Source organism: Acanthopagrus latus, chromosome 17 (genome assembly GCF_904848185.1).
Source record: "Acanthopagrus latus isolate v.2019 chromosome 17, fAcaLat1.1, whole genome shotgun sequence".
NCBI classification, from domain to species: domain Eukaryota; kingdom Metazoa; phylum Chordata; class Actinopteri; order Spariformes; family Sparidae; genus Acanthopagrus; species Acanthopagrus latus.
Genome location: NC_051055.1, coordinates 28,557,505 through 28,584,505, shown reverse-complemented (window position 1 = coordinate 28,584,505; position 27,001 = coordinate 28,557,505). Strand labels below are relative to the sequence as shown.

Below are 27,001 nucleotides of genomic sequence, written 5' to 3'. Positions count from 1 at the left end.
TCAAGCAACCCAAAATGGGCTCAAGACCCTAAAGTTTAGACAGTTACAACCAAAACCAAACAGAATCCACTTATCTTATGCTTTTAAAACATTTCCTGTTATGATTAAGATGATATTTAAATGAAATAAGGACATTTAAGGGGTAAATCAGTTTGTGTTTGATCCTCGGGGGACTCGTCGTCTTTTATATGGATCATGGGTCTGATGGCTGATTATCATTAAGGACCTGCTTCTTGCCAATAGTTGGATGGGAAGATCATGTTTGTGGGTTGATTAACATCAATAAAACAATCAAAACTTATTGATATCCATATTGATACTTGGGATCCTGGCTCATGGTATCAAAACCAAATCTTGTGGCTTTGTCCATCCATGAAATAAGAAGCTACAGCCAGCGAACCATCAAACATGGAAACATGAGAAACAGCTCTCCCCCGTGGAATAAAATCTGCCTGCCGACACTTCTGAAGTCTCATCCTGACTCCAGAGGAAACAAACCAGCAGCTGGATTTTGTCACCTTCCCTCCTTCATGCTCTTATTCTTCGCTCTAAGTTAAGATCAGCTTCTAGTTTACCGTACAGATGTGAGAATAATATCAATCTTCTCTTCACACTTCTTGGCAAGAAAGAAAAAACAATCCTATCTCTTAAAATGTCTGAACTATTCCTTCAAGGGTTCAAATCTGTTCTGAAACAACAAACGTTTGGCTAGAACGAGGAGAGACGAGGCGCTCGAGAACATGCATGAAGTCACATCGTTTACGCTGTCACTAAAAATCCACCCGGAGTCGTTCTTAAAAGAAATTTCACCATCCAGCAGCATTTAACGGTTTCAACACATCCTCCACAGGCTTGCAGGCAACTGAGAGAAACAGGGAAGGTTTCATCATTCACCTCTTGTTACAGTCTGCTCACATGTGGCCAATAAAGAAGTGATTCATTCAGGTAAACTGCTGCAAATTGCTTCATAGAGCCCCTTCAAGCGCTCTGTGCGCACATAAAGAGATCCACAAATACATTCTGCTGCAGCGATCTTTGGATGCTACCTGTCAAAACATCTCGTTACACGTTAAAATGCCTTTAAACTCAGAATGTCGGTGCATTTTCTCAGCACCGCCTATCCTCGCTGCCCTCCACCAGGTGGAGACGCTGCACAACATTTGGCTGCTGACAGCTGATTGGAGACATTATGTAACCACAGATTTCCCCCCTGACTGCTCTGCAGCGTCACTCTGTGACCCCTTCATGGACTGTCACGTCCTCCCACAGCTCTGAGGGGGATTTGGACCGGGTCAGAGTGAGACAGCAAACACCCTCTCGCCTGTCACCGCAAAATATAAATAAGCAATACCCAGGATGAGTGTTTTTCTGCTTGAGATGCTCATCACATCTTGAGATCAACACAGTCGCTGCCCACATCCGGCCTGAGCTGACGGCAGACCATCTGCAGCGAGGTCGGGGCTGATCTCCCCCGTGGGCGTGCGAGTGTTTCCTGGATTTTGCTCTTACAAAACCTTTTTTTTTTTCTTGGAGGCTCAGCTGCCAATTTTACACCATAACAAAGTGTCTTTATTATGAAGTCAAAGGATTGTGGTAGTAAGGGGCTGTTAAAATACCACTTTAAAACAACCGTCCTCTAAACCTGCATTATTTCTGATGTCGGCAAGGCAACTCCACTGGTTTCATAAAGAAGTTTGATTGTATGTAAGCCTATGAGAAAATGAGCCTACTTCTCTCTTGGTTTATCACCTCAGTAAACAGTTTCCTGATGAGTTCATGGTCTCGATCGTTAGTTTCAACTCTTCTCCAACACAACAGGATGTCCATTTTGTAAATTTCAGACCTATTTAGAGTAAAATAAAGCAGAGTATGCTTTAGGGGCGTGGCTACTTTGTGAATGACAAGTTGCTGTCAGTGTGTCGGATCCAATCAGGATACCCTCGACCACCCTCGCCCCAAATATGGTCACTTCTGGGCTCCAGAAGTACTGAAGTTTACTCGGTGAATTCTTGTCTTGTTCTAACTGGACAGAACCATCTTAAAAATGAGCAACTAGCAACACTGAGCGCTACCACCGACGCCGTCCTCTGTAGCAGCCGCTAAGCTAAACTCTCGTCAGCTCTGCCGTTTTGTTCTCAAGTGAACCGTCGCTTCTCCTGCTGGTTGTCGGATCCAAACCACACCTGTGATTACCATTAGTTCCCTCAAACGAGCGCAGTTTACAGCCTGGCAATGTGGATTTGCAAGACCGTAGAAACATATGAGCTGCATCACAGGATGCCCAAGAACCAGCAGCCAGAAGAACCATGAGCCTTTTGTATCTACAGAGGGAGCAGCAGAGTCCACCTGTTGCACCGCCATGTTTCTACAGAAGACAAAGATGAGATGGGCTTTTTGAGTTTTGCTGTTTAGCCACTGTAGGTGAGGATGAGGCGAGGAGGATTCAGTTGGTTGCAGTATACAACCACACAGCTGCTGTAGATGCTACTATATCCTAAACACCTGACCTTTAGCTGGCTGAGGTGCTCACTCCATAACTTTGTCTGAAAAAATGTAAACATGGACTCTTCCGTCAATGGTTTTGTCTGATTTTAGTTTAGTCTGCGATGTGTTTTGACGAAGAGGCACCAGACAACAGCAAAACGTGGGAAACATAACAAACGGGGGGACCCACAAAAATGAACATCAGGGTCCAAGAACTGAGTCTCAAACACTCCAAGTGTTAATGTCTTGTTTGCCTTCAGTATGTAGATCACACAGAGGCGTCAGTGTTTGTAAAAACTTCTTAACGAGCTTGTTTTTTAATCAACCTTCTTCTATTAAATTAGTGTTAAGTGTGACATCGGTGATTTACAGATGAGGGGCCACACCTTTCCCCCCCAACACACACACACTCATCTGCTTGCAATATATATAGCCTACCTGGAGGATTGCTATGGCAACAGGTTGCCAGTAGTGAGGGGGGGGGGGGGGGTTCCACCACAGCCACATCTCGGGGATGAGCGGCGCGCGAGGACGAGAAGAAAAAAAGAGGAGAAGAAGAAGAAGAAGACAACAAGCAGCAGCAGCAGCAGCAGCAGCGGAGGGTGAGGTCTGCCCGGCTCAGTCAGCACAGACAGAAACACAAAAAACAGCCACACAGAGGATTTTTTTGTGTGTGTGTTGTTCTTCCTGTCATGAAGTGAGGAGCCCGGCGGCTCTGAGAGGACGCGTCCGCTCGACGGTGCTGCTGTTTCGGCTGAGGAAGAGAAGAAGACACGTCGGTGATCCAGCGGAGAGATGGAGAGCCAGCGCTGACGGAGCCCCCCGAGCCCCCCTCTCCTGAGAACAACAGGTTAGTGTTGGCGGACCCGGCCACTCTCACCTGCAGGCGGCTGCAGCTGAGGCGCCGTGCAGCTTCACCTGTAGGGGTTTTTTTTAAATTTAATTTTTACTGTGTGTTTGATGTTGCTGTCAAGGTGTGAACAAAAAGAAAAAAAATCAAGGGTTTGATGCATCCACGTGCGCGCCGAGGAGTCCAGCTGATCACACACCGGCTGATCATGTGCAGTTTATTCATTATTTTTTATTATTAATGTTCATTTAAATGGCGGCTTCTCATTTCGCAGTGAGTTGTTGCTGAGCCTTCCTGCGCTGCTGGAGCTGCGGGTGTGTCTCACCTTTGAGCACAGTTGGATTAAATGCATCCTGCAGGAGCAGCACACATAAATTAAACTTTATCAGCGTGACGATTCGTGTTATTTTACATTCATACGTTTATGAAATGCAAATGTATGCACAGACTGAGTGGAATGGCGTCATATTTGCACCTAAAGTAACAATTTCATGATGTTCAGCCTCCTTTTCTCCATATGAAAATATGTAATTCTCTACATGAGATTATTGGAAATGACGTTAAGAAGAAAAAAGGGAAAAATAAGGCTTTAATGTTTTTATCGGCTCAGTTATTGGGTGTTTTTTCATTGCAGTTCTCAAATTCATGCTCAGTTTTACTGGTTTTCTACTGACGTGAAGATTTGTTGGTTTATAATGATTCAGATTACTTTGTCACATAAACATCATGTGTGGAATTCCCTCTGAAACAGACTTAATATGAGATCAATATGCTAAATAATACACATATGTTAGTATTGTTACACTGCACAGATGACTGCTGCATCGCCACTAAGTAGTTTTTACTGTCATTTCATTAATACAGGACATATTTGGATATTTTTGATATCATCAAATGACTGATGACGTGTTGATTAATTCACCTAAATCATTTCACTTCACCTCCTCTGACACACACACACAAACATAGAAATTACAGTTTTTCTAAATCTTGATCAGTTTCACTGGTTTTGTTATTGAAATGTGAGCATGTGTTGGATTCAACAATATGTGTGATGTTATCCATGAAAATGCCTCAATAAGGGACTTAATATAATAAATAAGATTCAGATGGACACACTCACATATGTAAAATGTACATTTAATCACATTTATGTTCATTTGTTTGGTGGTTTTACGTGTTTTTGTGTTTAATATTGTGTGTTTTTTACACTGTAAAAGCTCCTCAGTTACCGTTCAGCTGGCGTCTCTGCAGTCATGTGGTAGAACAGGTCATTTTGTGTAATGACATGACTGACAACTTGTTGGAAAATGGCGTCTAATAATTCCCCCTAAACCATTTAATTCCATTTCACCTCCTCTGATACACACACACACACACACACACACACACACACAAAGTCTTGCTTATAAGGATTCAGAGATTCAGAGACGAGTCGAATACACAAACAATATGTGTGGAATTCACTGTAAAAAAGACTTTACAGGAGACTTGGTTTTATAAATACAGTGAAGATAGAAACAAGCATGTGTAATATGTGAATACCTTCATGTTTATGACCATCTGTTTTAGAGTTTCATGTGTATTATAATTCCTCAGCAGTCGTCTTTGCAGTCAGGACCTTTTTATGTCGTGAAATGGTCGACAACATGCTGAGAAATAAAGTCGACTAATTCTCCTAAACCATTTAATAGTCACGAAACACACACACACACACACACTCTCACTCAGCCCTGCAGGTAACATCAACTTTTTAACATAATTGGCTTCATCATTTCTAATTCCGTCTCCATGTTTGTATCACGCTCAGTTCTGTGTTGATTTTTAATGACACTGTTTCATCGTCCTCACCACAGCCACCGTCGATTGTGCTCTTATATAATGCCGGTCACTATCTGAAATCAGACACAGTGTATTTATTCTGTCGTCTGCAGGTTGTTTTGGGTTTACAGAAGTTTTTATTTTTTTCTCCCTTAAACGTAGCTGCTGATGAGCGAAGTAGACAGATGAACATGTCGCTCTTCAAAAGGTGCAGACCTTCCTTTGAAACGGGAAGTGTTGCTCTCTCTCTCTCTCTCTACAGTTGTCAGGGGAAGATTAAATGTGTGGCGCGTCTCTGTGCACGACTGTCAAGTAAAGCTCCAAACTCTGCGTACTTAGCCGTAGAGTAGCTGCTGATGATGTAAATGTTGGGGAGTCTTTTGAAGTGCGTTACATAACCTGCTAACAAACAGCGAGTGATATCTGGCCTCGGAGTGCTAATACTCCGTAACCTCACTGTGTCCTTGGAGGACGAGATTATGATTTGACAGTAAACGCTTATGGAAGACCAGCAGACAAAGAGAAAATGCCCGTTCCTTATCATTTTTTCACAGCGAGGGCAATGAATCACTGCTGTGAAATATCATTTTTTTGAGTTTTTAAGTGTGATGGATTACAGGCTGCTGATCAGCGAGGCAGGGCTGAAGGCTGCTCCCTCTCTGTCTCTCTCCTGAGAGCTGCCTACAGAGGATTTCTTTCATTTTTTTTTTTTTTTTTTAAAGGCAGAAAGAGACAGCTCTCCTGCCCGTCCTGTCACTTCAAGCGGCCTCATAACATCCAGCCAGCCCCTCCCGTGTGATTGTCAGTCTGTATGACGGCCCTTCACGCTCGCAGAAGCGTGACCGAAGGACACAACACGAAGAGATTGGACTTTGGGGTTACGCAAACATCTCTCAGAGGCAATTGATGATCTGGTAATGAACTAATTGATCTGAAAGTGATAAATGGAGCCAATTAAGAAAGTTTTTCAACATTCAAGTGAAGCCAAGGACACACTCGGCAGCTTGAGTGTTATTTTCTTAATCTTGGCTCCATTTTAGTTATAAATCTTACTTACACAGAAAATACCCTGAAGATCTGGTGACGCAGCAGAGTTATAAGCCTCCTGTTTGGAGATAAAAGCAAATGAAAATTGCTTAGTTGTAATGTGCACTGTAATTCTACAGGGCTGTTTTGAGCTACTGTACTTACCATATATATGAGGATTAACATTGCATCAATACAATGCACAACTGTAAAGAACAACATGGTGCGTTTACCTCACGTCACATACGGATGATTTGGTTTAGAAAAACATTTCAGACAAGTTAAATCTGGGTTTTTTTTGAAGACGAGCAAGTAAACAGAACAGTTTCCTCTGCCCACCATTCTGTTTCAGGTCTTTTCAAAGGAAACAAGGAAAACAAAAATACTCCTTTCGTTAAACTAGCCGCTATTAATCGTAGTCATTACTTTGTTTTACATGATCACAAGCCAAAAAGGTTTGGGAAACTCTGGTTTAGATAATTGCTTCTGACTCTCGTGTTGCAAGATTTCATCACAAATGATGTCAGTTGAGCAATTTGAGTAGAAGAAGAAAAAAAATCCATATTTTTAGGATTATCTTAGTATTTGTTATGTCCACGTTTTGTTTGAAAATGACAGCAAGCCCCAATGTGTTCAACAAAGATGTCACAGAATGCTTTGTGTCCACTTCAGGTTGTTTTTGCAAAGCTTTGTGTCAAACCATCATATTAAAAAAAAAAATGGTCTCAGACTTTTGGACCCTTCCGTATTTATATATCAAGTGAGACAAAAAAGATGCTCGACAGTCCTGCTGGCTGTATCTGGATTGATGAATTCTTCCTCTCCTGCCTGCAACCCTTTTTATAGAAGCCTGCGATCTTTTCCCAAATTCAATGTATTGTTCCTCTTTTAGCCAGAACAAATGATCCACGCAGAAAGCCTCAAGCTGCTCTTCTTGTTCGAACTACATTTCACCACATTTTGGTAAAATCTAATCTTTTTATGAGAAAATTGTGCCCACTGCTAATGAGAACATGACATAGGCAACTAAAACTGAACCACCTGTTGAAGTATTTACTGAGCTGAGCTTCCTGCGTCATTACACCTTTAATAAATCATATTAATTCTTTACATTTATATAATAAGTAAGTCCTTGTGTGGTGACTTCTGCAATCTAATCATAAATTAATCCAACTAATTTAACCAAATCCTACCAAGATAAGTTAACATACTAATCATGCTCAGTGTGAGTAGGAGTTACTGCAGATCTATTTCAGGCAAATCTCTTAACCTGCCAGACTGGACCGAGGCAAAATCTTCTGCCCCTGTTAACCTGCGGTTTCCCCGACTTTCTGGTTAGTCGTACGTTTTTCTTTCGGTCAGTGAGTCTCTTTAAAAGGCTCAGCATGCACCTAAAACAGCTGTTCTGTGTGGTTTTAAGCGAATGTTACTCAAACATGAGTAAACAGCACATTTGTCTGGGACTATTTTTAACTCTGGATTGATACACATTTGCCGCTCGAGTGAGTATTTTTTGGCAGCGGGACAGTTTATGTGCGACTGACTCAAAATATACTGGAGTGTTTGTCTTGGGGTAATGAAGGAACACGTCACTCAAGTGCAACGGCGAGGCTCAATGATGTGTTTTTTAATCGTTTTTTGGACAACAATGGAGCTCTGTGGCACAGACAGATACACAGACAGGACTTATTAGTATTAGCAGCAGAAATCCATCATTTGTTTTGGTCTCTTCATGGGATCGGTTGACAGTAGGACAAATACAGAATATCACTGGCCTTTTCCTCAAACCACAAACTATTGAGGGGGCAAAGAAAGAGTAACTAATGATTAAGTAATAACTCATTAATGGGTCTACTTAGTAACTACTAAGTATTAAGTTTCACTTAACTTGAGGGGGGCACAAAAAGAATAACTAATGATTAAGTTATATGTAGTTAATGTGTCTAATTAGTAACTGCTCAGTGCTAAGTCACTACTTGAGCGGGGCACAAAAAGAGTAACTAATGATTAAGTAATAAGTAATAATCAGTTGACTTAGTAACTACTTGTTAGTGTGACTCTACTTGAAGGGGGGGCACTAAAAGAGTAACTAATGATGAAGTAATAATTCATTAATGTGCCTCTAGTAACTTCTCAGTATTATGTTTCATTTTACTTTAAGTAGCATACAAAGAATTCTGTTCCGTTATCTGCCGCTTATCCATGAGGGTCGCAGGGATAAAAACAATTACTTATTATAAAGTGATTTGTGATCAGTGAGACGTTACTACTTTGTGCCACCCAGCAGCTGGATGATAGTTTATCAGGAGTAATTCATGAAGAAAGTACTCAGCATGATATTTATAAACTAATTATTACGTGATGAGTCACTTATATGGTACCTGCTAGTCAGTTCTCTGGTACATCATTATCATCAACGATTCACCTTCAAGTCTAATTCTTTGCTCGTTCCTTTCAGCTTTGTGAAAGAACAGTTTCCCCATTTTCCTGGTTTTGTTATCCATTCTTAAAATGAAACGGTGACACGGACTTTGATTTGCAGATACAGATCGGTTGCATTTCAATTTAATTTGTTGAAGTCAGGGTCTGAATTTTCAAACAGCAGGCTGTGTTTTAAATGAAAACAGCGACAGGCCTGCCTTCAGTGTTGCCGCCAATAAATGTCTTATAACTAAAACTCCAAAGTGCCATTTCAAACCCCCTGAGCAGCAGAAATTCAAGGCCAAAGGAGTCCCCGGAGCCTTCTTTACTCACAGAATGGGCTTTTTGCCTCGAGTTCCGAAAATAAACCAATCTGAGCGTCACTTTGTTCTGGTCCAAAAACACATTTTGTTTTGTTCTTCTCCTCTGTTATGTGTCACTTTCTCTGTTCCTACGATTACATTAGGTTGACGTATTGGTTTTTCTGTTTCATCTGTCAAACCGCTGAGGACACGATCTCCACTATAATCCGTCTGTTTGGATTCTCTCGCAGGTTCTTATCCGCTGAGCCCAACTTCCACTCCAAAATCTTTAAGCAACCGTCAAAGAGCTGGAGCCGAGACGATCAAGCATGGATGTGCCCAGGATGGCTGAGGGCCTCTTCAGCAGCACGCTGTCCTCGTCGGGCGGCGGCCATCACGTGCCTTCGTATCTGACGTTGGAGCAGAAGGCGGCGTTCGTCTTCGTGCTGCTGCTCTTCATCTTCCTGGCCCTGCTCATCGTACGCTGTTTTCGCATCCTGCTGGACCCGTACCGCAGCATGCCCTCATCCAACTGGACAGACCACACTGAGAAGGACACGTTTGATTACCGCATCGTCTGAGGAGTCCTGCGGGTGCACAAATTGGAGAAAAGAAATCAGAAATAAAAAAAAAACTAATTTGATGCTAAAATAATAATAATAAAAAAGCTCTTATGACCAGTGATTCATCAGGAAAACAACAGCTTTCAGGAAATCTTCTGAAAGCTCAGACTGAGAAGAATTTCGACAGCTTGTCGGCTAATCAGAGTTCAACAGCTTCTCCCTGCCAAATCAGAATATTCTCAACTATAACACGACAACCAGAACTATGCTATGAAGATTACCGATCAAACCACAAACTACCATGAAGTTCAAGTGATGCACCAGAGCCACTTCCTCATAACTCCCCCTCCCCCCGGCATCAGTTCTTTTGTGGACTACCTCGTTTCTCCTCCATCTCATGTGTGGAAGACTTTTCTCACATCTCACACAGGGTTCAACATCATTCAAGGGTCCAAGCCAGTTGGATAATAACAGTGTTTACATCTTATCATGTTTACGTCGTTAGATTTTTATTGATAATGTAGACAATCAGTGTTTAAAACAGCTAGTAAAAATAAGACTTTGCAGAGTAAATAGTCGAGGTTTGTAGAAGTCTTTGTTTTTTTTTTAGTGTATTTCATTTGTGGACAAACACGAATAAGAGGTTCTGAAAGACTTTGTGTGACTGATGTGATATGAGAGGAATTTAATGCCTTATGTCTTCGTAAGATATTCTGTGGTGGCCATTTCCTTCCACTCAGTTAGATAAGACTTGTTTCAAGGCTTAGGCAATCACAGAGAAGGATTTAGTTGTGGAAAAAGTCCCTTTAATGTCCTGGAGAGGTTGAGACAGATAGAAGCCAGCAGTGAGTAACTGTAACTGTTCTGTGTGTGTGATTTAAAAAAAACAAAAAACAATTTGTCCTTTCAGTCTTGGAGGGAAGTGCGGTGTCCACGTCTTTAGATGTCAGCAACCAAAAGAGGTATTGAAGAAAAATAGAAGTTTACTGTGCTGTACCGTGTGCCTAATTTGAAAAAAAAAACAAAACTAAAGTTTAGATTGATGTTTTAGGAAAAAGCGAAAGAAAATGGGTTTCATGATTTTTTGTCTTTAAATGTTTTTGTTTTTTCGTGTGTGTGTGTGTGTGTGTGTTGTGCCCATTTAAAGGAATTTAAACAGCATTTTACTGCCTGCAGTTGGTATATTGACAGTTGGTATGCCAGATCTGCAGAGTGTTGGTGTTGAAGATGACGCATTTTCACATCGAACCCTTTATGAACTGATGTTGTGGCTCTTTCGTTGGGCAAATTTTTCAACTGTGCGCCTTATAGTGTAGATTGTTTACAGTATCGTAGGTAGCGGAGACACTGGGAAATCAGCCAGTCACTGATGCGACTGTGTCTTTGCACTTCACGGAGATGTCATACAACCTGTTTAAAAGAAGAAGAAAAAAAAACCCCTTCCCTGCTCTTGTTCCTGCCGGGACAGGATGTGAACTCTGATCCTTTCGACGACATGTGATGTTCTTGTGATCTGCTGTGGCCTTTTCCTACCTATCGCAGATGTTTTGCGATGTTGTGCTGAGGTGATGTATTCCTTTTATTTTTTATTTTTTCCGCATGTATTTCCTGCCGCTCTCCGTGCATGATAAATGGTGAAGTGCTTTAATCCTGATGTTGTAGCTGTGGGTCAGTTGCTCAAGCAGCTATTTCCTGTCTGTATTGGAGCCTTTTTGTTCACGACCTGTTTTTTCGCCTGGAGCCGACGTTCTTTTTGTAATAAAAATGATCAGAGTGAACAACTGCCTTTTTATTGTGTTTTATTTTATTAGGTTCATTCACCGGGCAGTAAAAGTGGCAGGTGTTAAGGAGAAACAAAAAATGGATGAGAACTGAGGAAAAAAATGGTTCTTCCAAGAAAAAAAACCAAAAAAAACCACGCTGCCCTTTTCAAGGCGGCCATATGTGCCAGAGGCCCGATATATTCTTTTCCCGTTTTATCAGCGGCTGGCAGTCGTAGCCGGCAGGTGTCTCGATTGGTTTTCTGTGAACCCAGACACTTTGTCTGGCTACACACACTCAAACACACACACATTAGTCTCCAGGCTCCAGGCCGAGGCTGCTCTTTGAGCCGAGACCCTCCAGAACGCCATGCAGAATAACAATCTGCCTGACACCGACGCTGAATATGTTGATATGCAATCATCTGCTGCACGCCTCCCCGAGACACCTGCTTCGTTTCTCACATTGAAGCAGAACGTGGGACCGATCGACCCATGAATTCTGTTTTGCGAGAGAATCCGTTGTGTGTTACTTAATAATTCTGCTGATATCAGACATCTACAGGTTTTTCTGTTTTTTTTTTTTTTTTTCCCTCTCCCATTTTTTTTTTTTTTTTAGGGAGGGCCGTGAGCTGAAGCGGATCAGAATTTTAAATGCGAGCTGATCCCACAGAGGAGAAAAGTGCAGTCTGCGCTTTCTGGATTATTATGTAACACAGACAACCTACGTCTTTACCGAAGCCTTTTCACTGTTTGCTCGTTTCTAAAAAAGTCTAAATAGTGGTGTGGATGCCATACTCGGCTGATAACGGCTGCTGTGTGGAAGCAGAACTAAACATGCATCATTTGTTGAGAAAGCTGCTCCCCGCTCAGTGCATGCTGGCACAGAGGAAGGCAGTGCGTTACACAAGCTGCTGTAAGTAGTGAAGACAATCGTCTGGGAGGTAGGAAACACAAGCGAGGAGTGATTAGACATCCTTCATTTGACGAGAATGACACCATCAGTCCTCCTGAAACCGTTGCCTATCCAAAAATAGTTTTGTTTTTCTCTAAGTATCACCTCAGAGGTTTGAAACTCTGATCATTCCCAGCGATAACCAAAATAGAAACAAATCATTTTTTGGAATTGAAAGCTTTCATTTTCTCTTACTGAAATCTCATTAGCTCCTGCCAAACAAAGATTATAATCCAATCTAAACACGTTGTTACACTGCCAGAGGGAGCGGCAGCTGGGAACATTAACCATTATGGATCAATATCGCAGTCATGCTTTATGCAACATGACTCATATTAAAAGAAAGACACTTATAATTGAATTATTTTCATTCTCTGCTGTGCACGCTCAGACGCCTTATACTGAATTTACTCCCTTTCCAAATGCCCCATTTCACTATTCAGCCTCCAGTTAATTTAATGGTCTCTGAGCATGTTGGAATGGACTGTTCCCTCTGTGAGTGTGAGTAGCTGTGCGTGGGGGATATGAGAGGGACTACTGATATGTGTATAATTGATTTTTAGCAGTGATTCCTCTTATTCCCGAGAGCCGGTGACGTTTACAAAAGTCTGCCGCCTGTTTCAGTGACGAATCGCGGGAGACTTCAGGGAACATTGGCACCAAAGAAAAGATGATTGCCAGCATTGATCAAGAGTGCTTCAAGTCTGCAGCCTTCACAGGAAATATTAGATTGCTTTGTGTCTTTGTGTTTTAATATGCAGCGCACCATGCATAAAGGTTTCTGCAAAAAAAAAAAAAAAAAAAGAATCAATAACAGTTTTGATCATTTTTGATTCATGAAGACAAAAATGCTTAATATTTGTGGGTTCCAGCTCTTTAAATGTGATATTTTGCTGCTTTTATCTGACTTTATTTTATTGCAAACTAATTAATTATGGGTTATACAATAAGTGTTTTACCGTGAGGTGGGTGCAATACTTGGTATGTGGAATTTATAGTTGTGATTGACACAGCTAGTGCTGTTTTGTGTTATGTAGTTTATTTTACTGTGTGTTGGAAGCATTTATGTGTCCAAGACAAATTTCCCCACAGGGACAATAAAGTATTGAGTTGAGATGAGAAATTACAGTGCAGCTGTATAAGCCATGCACTGGAAGTCTGTGTGTCTGCTGGATTGGTTTGTGTAAGGAGGTATTTAAAATCCCCCCCATGAAAACAAAGAGTCGGGTACAGCTGCATTTTAAGAGGTGATCCTAAAAGGACATTGCTAATTCTACTAGCCGTTCTCCTCAGGCAGGACGTTCTGGGCCTCGGGCCCTAACAGATGAGGTTCTGTCACTCCTGGTCTCTGTGTGGCAGCCCGAGGGCCCCCGCCAGGTGATTTCAGGCCATGTGAGCGCTCACACGACCTTCAAAGCGTCTGTAACACAGCGAGGACTCGGGCCATTCAGTGCTTTTAAAGCTAAAATTTGAGATCCGTTCTGAAAATTACAGGCAGCCTGTGTGGGGAGGATGAAACAGGGTCGATGTGATCCGTCTCCTTCGTTTGGAGCCGGTCTGTCAGATTCATGTCAGCCACAATCTGCTTTAGTCCTTAAAGTGTGAAGACAGCAGCTGGAGAACACACATTACATCAAACACCAGCACTGCCTCCCACTGAGCCGGTTTGTGCCACATTTCAAGGGTTTTAGAAATGCAACGATATTTTTTCACCGCACTGCCCGACTGCTGGCCACTGGGAGCTTCCCAGTATAATGACAGTCATTACTGGTGACCACTGGAGAGATTCAGTGGCGCAGCTGGAGAATAAAGACTTCCACTGGCTGCTGCACAAAATAATGTGGACGATTTACATAAACGACTGCATAAATTCACATGCAGATATTAACTAGTTAGTTAATATGGATATTTATATGCATGATGCCAATCAGAAATTAAAACACAGCATTATTATGTAAGTGGAAACAGATAAATCTGTGTGTGTAGATCTATTCAACACCATTAAATACTTATTTCCCAAACACGTTGGAGGATGAGAACAGAATGTTCTGCATTCACAAAGAAAGTCTGACTTCAGATTAAAGCTGCTACAAGGAACTTTTATTTGTGCTGACAAAAGTGGTAAGCGCACCACCGCCTCACGACTAAAGATCTTGACCACTACTATTAATCTTTTTTTCAAGGGATACTCCAGTGTAAATTTAATCCATGGTCTAACACACCATGACACCGAGTACAACCCCCCCTTGAGAGGTAAAGTTTGCGGACCGCTAGCTTACGTAGTTTAAGCATCCTCAGAAACGACCGCACAACAACAATACACTGCACTAACAATACACTTCAGCAACATTACAAACAGGGTCCCAGCACATATTTCAACGCATCAAACATTTGATATCGTTGCCGGCTTTGTCGGAAAAGATAAATAAAACCTGCAGGTTCGTTGTGGGGAAGCCCTGTGAGTCGATTACCGAGTGCAGTAGAGTTCTGCAGCCCAGTGAATATCATCACTGCGGGACTCTACTGCACTCGGTAATCGACTCGCAGGGCTTCCCCACAACAAGGAGGCTTCTCGGGTGGTGAGTTTTGTTTATCTTTTCCGACAAAGCCGGCAACCGTATCAAATGTTTGATGCCTCGAGATATGTGCTGGGACTCTGTTTCTAATGTTGCTAATTAGGATTAATACCTGTAATAACACAATGGTGAAACAAAGTATTCCTTGTTTTTGTCTAACCACCGGTTTGGTGCAGCGTGTTGAAGCCAGTTTGACACAGTGGTCAGATGCTGTAATTACAATGTTAAATATGGGACCCAAACATCCTTTTTTCCTATTAACTTGGATTGTGAAAGAAATATCTGTTAAATACTAGATATATTTATTTAAGCATCACAACTCCAGTGAAATGGGTCTCATTTGTTTATGTAGGTCATATAACAGCATAAGTAATTGAGACTGTTTCATAACCAGTTAAAAAATCTGTGCAGTACATTTAAACCTAGAGGGATACTTGATCTTTTATTTGAAGCGGGGTTTGTTTTGTTTTGTTTTTCCCCACACAGATTAAAAATGGTAAAATTCAGAGCAACAGATGCAATGTGGTGAAATCTTTAATTAAAAATAGTTACCGTGGGAAAACTCCACTGACAACTGATATTGAGCTTGGACGACCTCAGACAACAGGTGTCAGTGAAGTACTAATATGGCTACAAAACATATTTAACAACAACTCATTTCACAGAGTTGGTATTTCATTTTCCCCTGACAGACTTTGCAGTCTTAAAAGAAGGGTGATGCGAGTCCATAATATATTTTTGAGTATTTACATTTTAAAGGCTTGTGATGAAAATGCCTTAAAATTGATTTCATGTGTAATGACATATTATATGAAAGACGTTATCAGACCAGTACCACATCATGTGTGTGACAATTATTGTCATGGCAAAGTGCACCAGCGCCTGTAGTCTGCAGTGCGTCTTTCAGACCTCAGACTGTAAACAGGGTTTCTGTTTCGGCTCTGCATGTTCCGCTTTCACAATAACTAGCTCAGCTCTAGATCGCATGTTTCATTGCTCTGGCTGGTTGTCGGTCTGTCCAGTGGCCTCCAGAGGCATTTAGGCTGGTGCCCCTTGATACTTCCCCTTGGAAATCTAAAATGAACTGAGAGGTTCCACGCTAATTTGCATTTGCAAATTAGCGTGGTGAAGGCAGGCTATTCTAAAACCGATTTAAAAGTCAGATTTCCTGCTCCTGAATGTTTGCCTCCTCGCACAGGCTGCCTGACTAAAGTCCTTGGTTGCAAATAAAAATGCCCCCAAATGTCACCTGACAGTTTCAATAAGGAGCGTATGGATGTATGGATAATAGAAAATAACCCCATTCCCAATCATGTGTTACTGTTGACTGCAGTTTTTCTCCCCTTAAAGTGAAACTCTCGCTACAAAGCAACCCAGGCTTTATTTGTGAATGTATAAGAGTATAAGAGTGCCCGCAGCACTCCCATTGAAAATAGTTTGCCTGAAAATGAAACTACAGTAAATCTTATAAGTGCCTCTTTGGTCGTAATTATGCTTTTACATGAAGGTTTGACTCACATACATTCACAAATAAAGCCTGGGTTGCTTTTTGGCGAGAGTTTCACTTTAACCAAATGTTTTTTTGGCTCAAGATCTTGAACCTGCTCCTAAATTCATCCATGAGAATTGTCTCTTTTGCCGCCATGTTTAAAGGTTGAATAATGATCACCGTGTATCTGCAGTCTGCACAGAGTGAGAGCCATTTTGGGACATTTTCACCTGCTTTTAGTAATACATAGTAAAAAGAAGTGGATGAATGGTGGCTTAGCAGTAAAAGAGGCTTCTCTATAAACATAAAGGTCACAAGTCTGATTTACCAGAAAAGATAAGCTGTATCCATCAACTGCCATGCATTCAGTATAAGAGTCCTTGAGCCCGACACCGAGCTCCTATCTGCTCGCTGTAGGTCACCCTGGATAAGAGAGCATGAAGTGCTCTTACTGTAATTGCTTCATGATTATTTTTGTCCGTACTGTGCACCTTCATTGAGGCACAGTGACACATCACAGTCTGAGGGCCTCTCATCACCGACCGGGTCGCAAAGAAGGACGTAAACACAAAGTACGCAGAATGATTCATAAAAGATATATCTAAGATTAACTGGGGTGCTTTTTTTTTTTTTTTAAACATAAAAGTACATTTGGTCGAGCTGTTACTATTAATGTGTTGGTCGGTTGAAGTAAACAAAGTCTAGTGATGCTACATGATGTAGTTGTGATGTTTCTGTGGGAGGTAGACGTACTGAACTGTAGTGAGAGAATGTGACATTAAAAACAACCTGTTCTTACGATTAACTTATTTTAATTACCCTTTTCTCCCAAAAGACCTTGGAATAAGGTATTTGCCGCATTCAGACATTATTACTGTGAGACGTTCTCATGTGTCTGATCCCCTTTTTCCTCCCATCACATATAAACCCCCTTTTAATAAGCAGCTTTTTTGCCACTCGCAGTAAAAAAATGTATTCAGGATTTGTTCTAAGGTTTTTACATGAGTCGTGTTTGGATTCAAGATGCAAGGGAACTGCAATGTCATCCCGAGGTTGCCAGAACGTGTCCCAGCAGGTATAAATAAGGGACTCCTTATGTAATTCCAGCGCCTTGGTTTTGTTTGAATTCTCCCACAGTGTCACAGAGCAAAGTCTGCAGAATTTTAACAATCTAACCGGCTGATTGCGGCCGCGCATCTCGTGTTAATTTCTGTTACATTCCTGCTGTTTTTAAATTGTTTTGTCAATGCATCGCTGTTCTCAGTTATGTCCTAGTGTGAACCGGAGAGCAGTGGTAGCCCACTCACTCTGCTGCCCCTGCAGGGTGACGATGAACTGCTCGCCCAGGGACTATGGCTGCAGTCTGTCGCGTTAGTCCGTCACTACAGTAATGACCTTCCTCCCACCGTCGCCCACCACATTCAGAACAGTCGACCTACCAACTGTCTTGCCTGAAGGTAACAGTTAGCTTGTATTGTTAGATAACAGCTGCCGCCATCGTCTGCTCCCGACATTATGCTGCTGTGCAAACACGTACAGAGTGTTACATAACAAAGAAAAGTTTTACAGGTTGAGATTTTGATGAACATGGCTGGATGAAATGAAAGAAACGAATGGGTGGGATCTTGACTGTTGTTCTACAACTGCCTGCCATTTTGTTTCTGTTCTAGATGGCGGCGTTCACTCCAGGTGTTCCTTGTTTGTTGTCAGATGTGATTATACGTCTCTGGAGATAACACGGTGAGTCTCCTGAGATTTATTTTGTTTTCCCCCACCTGCACAATTTTGAATTCCACGTCCCTTCCATCTGCTCTTGATTCATCATTTCTGTCTCTTCATTTCTGCACTTAATCACTGCACCTTAACACAAGTGATGAATGCGTGCGCCGTCTTGTCTTGGTGGTGGTGGTGATCAGTTCTGACGGGCTGAGTAGCCCCACCTGCCGGGATGATGTAGTGGGAATCTGAGTTCTTATTTATCTGGTTCTGGACGCCATCCTGTGCAAACACACAACAAAAGCTTTTGAATTCTGTCGCAGTTAAGGATCATTTACAAAGTGACATGATGTACAAGAGAGTTGACTCCAGGGTCCGAAACAAACACGAACATAACCCTCGAATAACTCATTTTGTTTTTACTTGGGCACTGCGGAAACAAGCTGTAAACACAACTCACTTGATCTACTGTCACCTTCTAAGTTGATTAACTTGTTATCAAACAACTGATTTTAGATCTTAGCAAGTAAGGAGCAACATAAGTGCTCATTTGCAGATCAGTTTTTGTCCAGCACTTACTCTGTAGGCTTTTCAGTTCTCAACTTTGTTCACCAGCTGGTTGGTAACTGCATCTCTCTGTTGTCTGGTGCCGAGCAGATTGTGTACAGTTGGTTTTCAGAGCCTCCACTGAAAACAACGGCCTGCAGAAGCCAAAAACCAAAGCAAGAAAGTAAGAGATTAAAGAGAATTTTAAGAAAGTTGGATGCTGCAACAAACCAAAACAATTAGCTGACAGACACTGAAATGCGCCATAAAGTGGTGGGGAACCATCTAAAAACAATTACCTGTGGGTTTGTCATTATGTGTGACCCCTTTAAACACACAAACAGTCATGCGATACATTATTATTAACATCACATCTTGGCTTAAAAACCTTTCCTCCGTTTTGTAAATCACCGTTTGGTCGTCATTGTAGGTATGAATTTAAGGGCTAAAATCTAAATCCTAATTTTTCACGACTTACACTGACATTTAAATGCCCTTCTGAGGGAGAACGTGGCATATAATAAAGTTTCTCATCTCTTATTACATTTTAGATTAATGTGTAATCCAGTTAAAAAGTGACACAAAGGCATAAAATAAAACACTGGAAGGCTTTGATGTATGAAGTACAACCCTACTGTTTTCATGGGTCTGAAACTGACATCAAAGGTTTACACAGAAGATAACAGAACAGCCATCTGCGGTTTGGCTGACATCACTCCAGTTTATCAGCATTACGTAACTGGAAAATGACACTTTTAGCCGCTAATTTCATTCTATTAGGAAGAGTCACAGCCAAACAGTTTTTGCCCCTGAGAACTGCAGGTGTGACAGTCATTTATGGTGAGACATTCCCATTTTGCGGCTCAAAGCGATCGAGCAGTTAATGGTGGATAAAATATGATGGCTGCAGTAGGTTTAAAACTAATAGATTGCTTCATTGTTTAGCCACTGATGTTTCATTATCAGTGCTGTTGGGCACCTTGTGGCATCTGCAGTGATTTCAAATAAAGGAAGACGTTTTATCTGCACAGACTTAATGACAAAGAGAAACAATGTCATTATTTTCTGGGTGGGAAACGAACGTTTGTTCACGTATTCTATTTCTGTCTCGCTTCTCACCTCATCAGAGCACAGCGGTAAGTTATCATGTTGTACTAACGGTGATTCATACCTTTCAAATTCTGACGTCAGGGGAGCGTTTCACACTCGTGGCTGTGGTGGGTGTATATGTTTCATAAACACGTGTCACTGCGCTTCAGTACGGGTCAACCAGCTGCTTTTGCTCAAGGCCCTACTATCTGTATCCTGGCTAGTTGAAGAGTCATGACCGGGGAGAGGAGTTATCTAACGCTAACTACAACCGCCTACGTAGCACCTGAAGGCCTACACACACCTCTCTTATATAAACCCTTTGGAGGAGAGCATGTGGGCCTATTATAATCTCATTTTTCTGAAATACTGCATCTGCTCATTTCAACATAATCCCCAAACACGGTTCTGTTATTTCAATTATTAGTGTGGATCCTGTTTGCTCTCAAAGACGGGGTCCTAATCCCATCGTGTGTGAAATGGTGTCTAAATACGGGTGTTGTGGTAAGAAGTGTTTGCAACATGGCTGTCTGGCAGCGAGAGGCTGCCTGGCCACTGAAACCATAGCAACGCCGGTGAAAGTCCGACCGGAGCTTCGCGAGTCGCACTTAGAAAACATCAAACGTATGTTTGAAATCACAGGGGCGCCGTGCAAACATGTCGGCGCCTGCAGTCTCACGCTTTCGTCTTCGTATTTTCTTTTGACTTTTCTCCTCCTCTTCTGGTTAATCTCCACGGCTGCCTCCCCCCTTTTTCTCCTATTCTCTCCCCTCCTTTTCAGGCGCACTCTCCCCCCCTAATCTCTGTCCATCTCTCTCCCTCCCTGCCTGCCTCGCTCACAAGCCCCTCATTCATCCATCCATGTCTCCTTGTCTTCCCCCGCCTTCATCTATCTGTCCATCTCTCTCGCCGCCTCTCCTCCCCCGTTTTCATTTTTACCTGCATTGGCTGAAATTTGCTGGGTCATTTTCTGTCTTTTTTCCCCCCTACGAGTGTCTCCCCGTTCTCTTATCTTGTTTAATAACCTCGCAACAACGTGTTTGGTGTTTGAGAAACAGAGCTGACCCGACTTGACTCGTCTCTGCGTTTCTGTCCTCCTCCCTGCATGCCTCACCCTTCCTTTCCCCTCTCAGTTGCCTGTCCTTCTATATCTATTTTTCCCTGTCATCAGTTTCTCCTCCCTTTCATCCTCTCCCTCCCTTCATCATCTTCGTGGTGTCTCTTTCCCCCTGTCTCTCTTTCTGTCTTCATCCATCCTTGTCTCCCCACCCTTCATCCGTCTGTCTCACTCTGACATCTGATTCATCTTTGCCCCTTTCCTGTGTTCCTCTCAACTCTGTCTGTCTGTCTCTCTCTCCCCCAGAGTGTCTCCCCACCATCCATCCCTCCATCCACCTGTAGCAGTATCATCAGCTTCAGTGTTGCTGGTATCCATGGCGATGTCCAAAGGCGTCTTGTGGAACTTGCTGAGGCAGTCGATGTCTGCTTCGTACCTCAGCGGGAGCTCGGCCACCTCCCTGTGGCTGCGCTGAGCCACCCGGTGCAGCGCTGTCATCTTCGGCATGTCTTTGGCATTGATGTTGGTGCCATTCTGCGCAGACGCAGTGCGCCCCCCGGTGGCCAGAAAAGGAAAAAAAATAAACACAAAAGAAAGGGAGACAGAGGGTGGTGATGAAAACAGATGTCTGTGTTCAGGCACGTCTGTAAAGGTAAAGTGGAGTATATGTAAAAATGTTAAAAACGGTGTTAGACATTGAAAAATGTCATTTAGAGCAGATGTTGAAGTCTCTCAAACATCCAATATCAGACAAGCTTCACATGTTGTTGTGTCTCCAACTAGAAAACTGTTTGATGGCTGTTTGCTGCATGTATAAACCATTTCAAACACTCAAACCAGGGGCACCTATAACAAATGTACAAATCATTTAGGATAATGGTACAATATAATATCACACACTATGTGGCCAAAAGTATGTGGCCAAATGTCTGGGGCTGTTTTTTTCATGTCATGTAGCTTAAAACACTGACTTCCACTTCAGATATTCTTAATTCAACAACAAAAAGTCATATTTTAGACTACAGTTTACCTCCCAACTTTTTTTTTTTGATGTCTCTCATGTTTCCACGTACAAAGCCAGGTCCACAAAGAATGTTTTTTTTCCCGTTTGGTGTACAAGAATAACTTTGTGTGAATTTGCACTTAGCATGTGATCTAGCATTAAAAAAGAAAAAAAAGGGAAGATGGCTGCAGCCGTGGTTCAGGTGTGAGAACCAGCGAGAGAAGCGACTGTTTGTTTGAATACAACGACGGCTGCTCCCAAAGAGGGTGATGCTCTTGATGCTCTAACATCACTTAAATCAGAAGCGGAGCGTTTTTCTCACTGAAAGAAAAGCAAAAATGGCACGCAAGGCTTTTTTTGGATGGGAAAGATGTTTTCACTCTTCTCCCGACTGACTTTGGTTGTTTTAACTACTGGCACCACTGGTGGTAGCACTCTCCTGAGGTTGTTCTGATTGGTTGAAGCTACTGTGTGATAAGCATTGACAGACAAATGGTTTGTCCAATCACCTGCCAAGTATTATTTGAAAGTGCCTCCTAAACAGTTTGAGTGGAGTGGCACCTTTCCCAGAGTGACATATTTTGGGAGGAACACCTTCAGGATAAACAGGAAATAGTCTGACCTTGTCACCCGCCATCAGCGTTGAACCTCACTGGTGCTTGTTGTGGTTGAATGACAGCAAATTCCTGCAGCCTGATGCCAAAATGTCAATGTAATGTTTGGGTGTCCATATACTTTTGGCATTGTAGTGTCCAATGTCGTTATCAAGCTTATATCTAGCATCTTGCTGTAGTATCAATATGGTATATCACAGTGTATAACTGCAAAACCACACAATATTATTACACTGACCAGTTTACATCATGAAGCTCTGCAGAGAGTGAAACAAAAACTTAAAACTTATACGGATTACTTGTTTTTAAAAGTAACTAAGTTAGATTACAAGTTACCTAATTAGGTACATTAAGCAGCTGCCGACAACATCCTGCCGCCTCAACATACTGTGAGGCAGCACGGCAGTGTATTTTGCACCAAAGTCTAGCTTTTGTTGTTTGGGTGGTGCGGGACCTCTTGCAGAAGTCGAGGCCGTGGCTTTACTCGCAGCTCTCTGCTTAACACCACGCGGTGGGACTTGCTCTGTAAACTTAACTGTGCTCTACTGCGACTCCGAATGTTTCTGTAGTGATTTTGAAGCTTGATAGCACTTTGTCGCCAGCACAGAGTGTACAACCAACCTTTTATTCTCATCTTGAGCTGACACGAACCGAAAATAATGACTGTATTTCCAGCTAGAAAATGCACATCTCTCTCCTCCATTATTGTTTGTGTTTCTCCCCGAGTTGCAAGAAGAATGCAAAAATACAATTTTTTATTATTGAAAATGACAAAAATAATAGTAATGCACAGCGAGTTGAACAAGTAACTTTAATCTGATAACTGGTTTGGATATATTAATACGTTACGTGTTACCGAAAAAAGTGGTCAGATTAGAGTAACGCGTGGCTCTAATCTGACCACTTAGTGATGCTGCGTTACCGGAATCACTGCTGAGCAGACGTCTCTTCTCACCAGCACTAACAGGTCCACTGCGATGGAGTGACCCTCTGAGGCGGCCAGGCGAAGAGGGGTCTTATTCAGCCTGTTTCCTGACGACAGTGGCACGCAGTAGCACCTCTGCAGTGGAGCGATGAACTTACTGGGCGGCAGTGAGCAGCGATGACAAGCTCAGCTGAAGGAAAGAAAGAGGGAACAAAATGTGTAAAATAGAAGTGGAGGTAATGAGATCTGTGGAATGATTTTTCATCATCTTTATCCCATTTCACTTAACATGAAGGGCCTGAGTTTGTACTCACACACTCCTACTCAAATACCATCAAGTGTGGATCCTGCTGAGCTCAGACAGCTTATATTCCGTGTTTGAGGCAAACTCGATACTCGTTATTGAAAGAAATGATTAAGTGAATCTCTATCATCTTCAGGTCAGAAGCTCAAATCCTTGACTTTAGCAGTAATTTATCTGAGTTTGAGGCTGCTGCTGAGTGAGTAATTGATACCAAAGACTGCTGGATGAAGAGCATTAAAGGAGAAGTTACTCAGTATTGAACTTCATAACGTTGGAGGACTCTTGAGAGAATGACATAAAACAGAATGGTTAAAATACAGCAGACTGCAGTTATCCTAACATCAGACTCACTTCCCATAATGCAACTCAATAGCTTCTTTTGAGAGACTCTTTCTGCCTGGTTTACATTCTTTTAAACTCCACACCCCCCCGTTTGTAGAACAGTTTTTGTGTTAAAAATTAGCAGTTTCAACAAGCCAGGATATCTTAACTGCACCTCCAGAGCCACATATTATAAAACAGCTTACTGTAACTGTTACAATTACTTCAAATTTAGAGGCTAAAAAGTAGTAAAAACTCCTCTACAGTACATCTACATCTCTAAGTCTGCTCTGCAGTACTCAGGACATGTCCAGTTTTCCACAAAAACAAACTGCCAGCAAAGAAAAACTCTCACATTAGTTTGTTTCTGTGTAATTACGACTGATGCAGGAGTTTGTCAAAGGCTTGGAAGTCGCCCCCCCTCCACTGCATCATACGTTACAGCACACAGGACAGCTAATCCACCAGTGTTGACACGCTGGGTTAATAGAAATCTGAATTATCATCTGTCATATTCACACAGTCAGCTTTGCTGAGGAAACGAGTGACAAATCTGTTTCATTTCATCAATGATTGATTATGAATTCATTCATATGTATGAAGTTGTCATTGTAAAAAATTAAAGAGGTAAAAGTTAATATTTCTGCCCATATTTGAAAATGCAGACATCATGTGAATGTGGCATGAATTCACCAAATCATGTGCCCTTTAATGCTGCAGCTACTCATTTTACTTACGTTTCTAAAAATGTCCCCCACTATGAAGGATGGATGACAGAACTCAGCACTTAAATGAATTTTGACACCCTTCCATTTGTTATCTGTCCTCGTATAGTAAATACAGGTGGCATTAGGGAAGAGAGAGTTAAATGAATTTGCATTAGAGGTGTACACAGAGCCTGTGAGCAGTAAATTATAAATGAATGTTATATATAGATATGATAATAAGAGTCAGAGGAAGTGCCTGTGGAATTTTGATGTGGACTTGTATGTTTTAAAACAATACACAATAAAATGTAAAAAAATATTTTTTTTTTTCATGATTGTAGTAGGTATACAGAGGCAATAATATATAATACAGTCTATAGATATAGAATGATCTGTGCTTGCAGAAAAGCTCAGAAAAGCACTGTCAATTATAAAAGGGCCAGATAATGAAGGGCATCTATCTCCATAATCCATTAATTATTCATCAATTGAGTCATTTTTCAACTTCGCAGTTTTGAAGATGTGCTTTTGTTTTTCTTACATGTCTGTAAATGAATATTTTAAATCTCAGGACTGGTGGTCAGACAACATGTGACATTTTATGACATCACCTTAAGCTCGAGTTTTCAGACATTTTCTGGACAGAATGATCAATAGATAACACAAGAAAATGATCGGCAGGTTCGTGAAGTTTATATAATGTGATAGTTTGTCTTGAAGCATTGCAACACAGCAACCTTGGGCTGCTGCTACAGGCAATTTAGTTTGTTTTATCTCCCTTCAAAAGTGATAAAGCAGAAGCGATGTCCTGTACGTGTACAGAAAGAGTATACAGAAAGCGTCTGGTCAATTTCCCTCTTGCTTTTTCTTGTCTTTTGATCTCGATATGAGGCCTCAGTGTTTCTGTCACACTGTCACTGCCAAGTTCAACGCGACAATAATAGCCGACAATCTCTGTTTCCTGGAAGCAGACGAGCATTCGCACTCATCTCATCATGGATTAGTTGGAAGATTATTCCATAATTAACCCATATCAACCTCACCCAGTCTTTGGCGAGTAGAGCCTCATTGGTCATCAGAGCCCTGACATCATCATCCTGTCCAGTTCCATGCTGCTGCCCAGGATACACCAGTGACACCTGCTGGCAGGTAGGAGAAACACAATGATGAGACAACAGTCCAGACTGGGAGGAACATTTGGACTGATCCCAAGTTGATGTATCTATGTATTGTTCTTTTTGTTAAAATTATATTATCCATACACCATTTTATGATGGGTTTCGTCTTAAGTTTGCACTTCAGAAAATCATGATTTAATTTCTTCTCCCAGTTTATCGGGTCTGTAGCACTTAGACAATAGACAGAAAATAAGCAATCCAGCTGTTAGTGGACTACTGGAAAAACCTGGCTATCATTCTTCTCTACAGGTTAGACTGATCGGAGTTCAGTTATCCTGCATTGCAGATGTCTTTGTGCTGTCCTGTACACTGCGGCCACACAGTCAATGGAAGAGGCCGGCCTTTGGAAAATGGTAATAGCATATCCTATAAGTGATTGTGCATTCATTCTGCTTGTCATATTCATGGTAGAGGTGCAGTAAATCACCAGCAGAACTGACCAGAGATGTTAATTTGTAGTGGCTCAGGCTTGTGTATTTTCATTTATAATTCCTAAATGTATTACACATTGAAACATCAAATAATGACACATTTATTATAATAATATTGAAAACTTTGTAATTTAGTCTAAGTCTGTGAGTGACAGGAGATTCTGAATGAACTGATGTAGATCGGGAATGATGGAGGAACAACAGTGAGTTAAGAAATCTGGTCCTGTTTGTTCTCCTCCAGACATTTAGGCTGGAATTGAACATGGCAGCTTCTGAGCGTCAGTGGCGCTCTTGTGTTTGAAGTCTATACAGCCGAGTGTGTGAGTCTGTTTGTGAGCCGCACAACATTTCCTACTGATCTGATAGAAAACATTTGACAACACCAGGCTTGTAAAATGAGTTTGACTCATTTAATGCTTCATCACAGACGGACAGAAACCAAAGCAGTCTGTTTTGTTGAGGATGTTCAGGAGTCTCACAGTCAGAGGACAGAAGCTACGTCAGCGGTTACTTCTGGTTCTTTTAGTCTTTTTCAGTATTCTCTGAGCTCTGAGCAGACACCTCACCTCTCCTCTGTCACTGATGCTCTGTGGATGGATGGATCACCCGCTGCAGAGCCTCCCTGTCCTGGGCTGAGCACCAACCAGACAACATGTCAGTCCACAAAACTTGATTACAGGAAATCAGGATTCAGGTCAGGAAACCGTCGTCCAACTCGTCCTCAGCAGCCTGTTCCTCTGCCCACACTTTCAGCTCCTGGCTGCTCTCGTTCTGGAGAAACAAACAGTGACCATCAGTACTCTGCAGGTATATCAGCCTCATAAAGTAAAGGTGAAAGATACTCACACTTTCCCTTCAGGCTC

The 27,001-nt window shown here is 41.9% G+C and overlaps 1 protein-coding gene and 1 long non-coding RNA gene across 3 annotated transcripts; one reads left to right on the top strand and one right to left on the bottom strand.

Annotated features, from left to right (window-relative positions):
• The first annotated feature begins 2,971 nt into the window (after positions 1-2,971).
• LOC119006663 (cortexin-3) lies at positions 2,972-11,245 on the top strand. The gene is made up of 2 exons (XM_037075614.1): positions 2,972-3,334; positions 9,156-11,245. Exon 2 carries the CDS (start codon positions 9,234-9,236, stop codon positions 9,483-9,485), a length of 252 nt encoding a protein of 83 aa, XP_036931509.1. The 5' UTR covers positions 2,972-3,334; positions 9,156-9,233; the 3' UTR covers positions 9,486-11,245.
• LOC119006664 lies at positions 9,354-27,001 on the bottom strand. 2 transcript variants are annotated; one of them, XR_005070864.1, is made up of 8 exons: positions 26,985-27,001; positions 26,705-26,909; positions 25,573-25,671; positions 23,228-23,387; positions 20,994-21,189; positions 18,543-18,664; positions 18,108-18,245; positions 9,354-9,491 (listed from the first exon to the last, which is right to left on the bottom strand). It is a non-coding gene; the product is annotated as an uncharacterized LOC119006664 (long non-coding RNA). The 2 variants fall into 2 exon arrangements; XR_005070863.1 differs by having other exon boundaries at positions 25,573-25,668.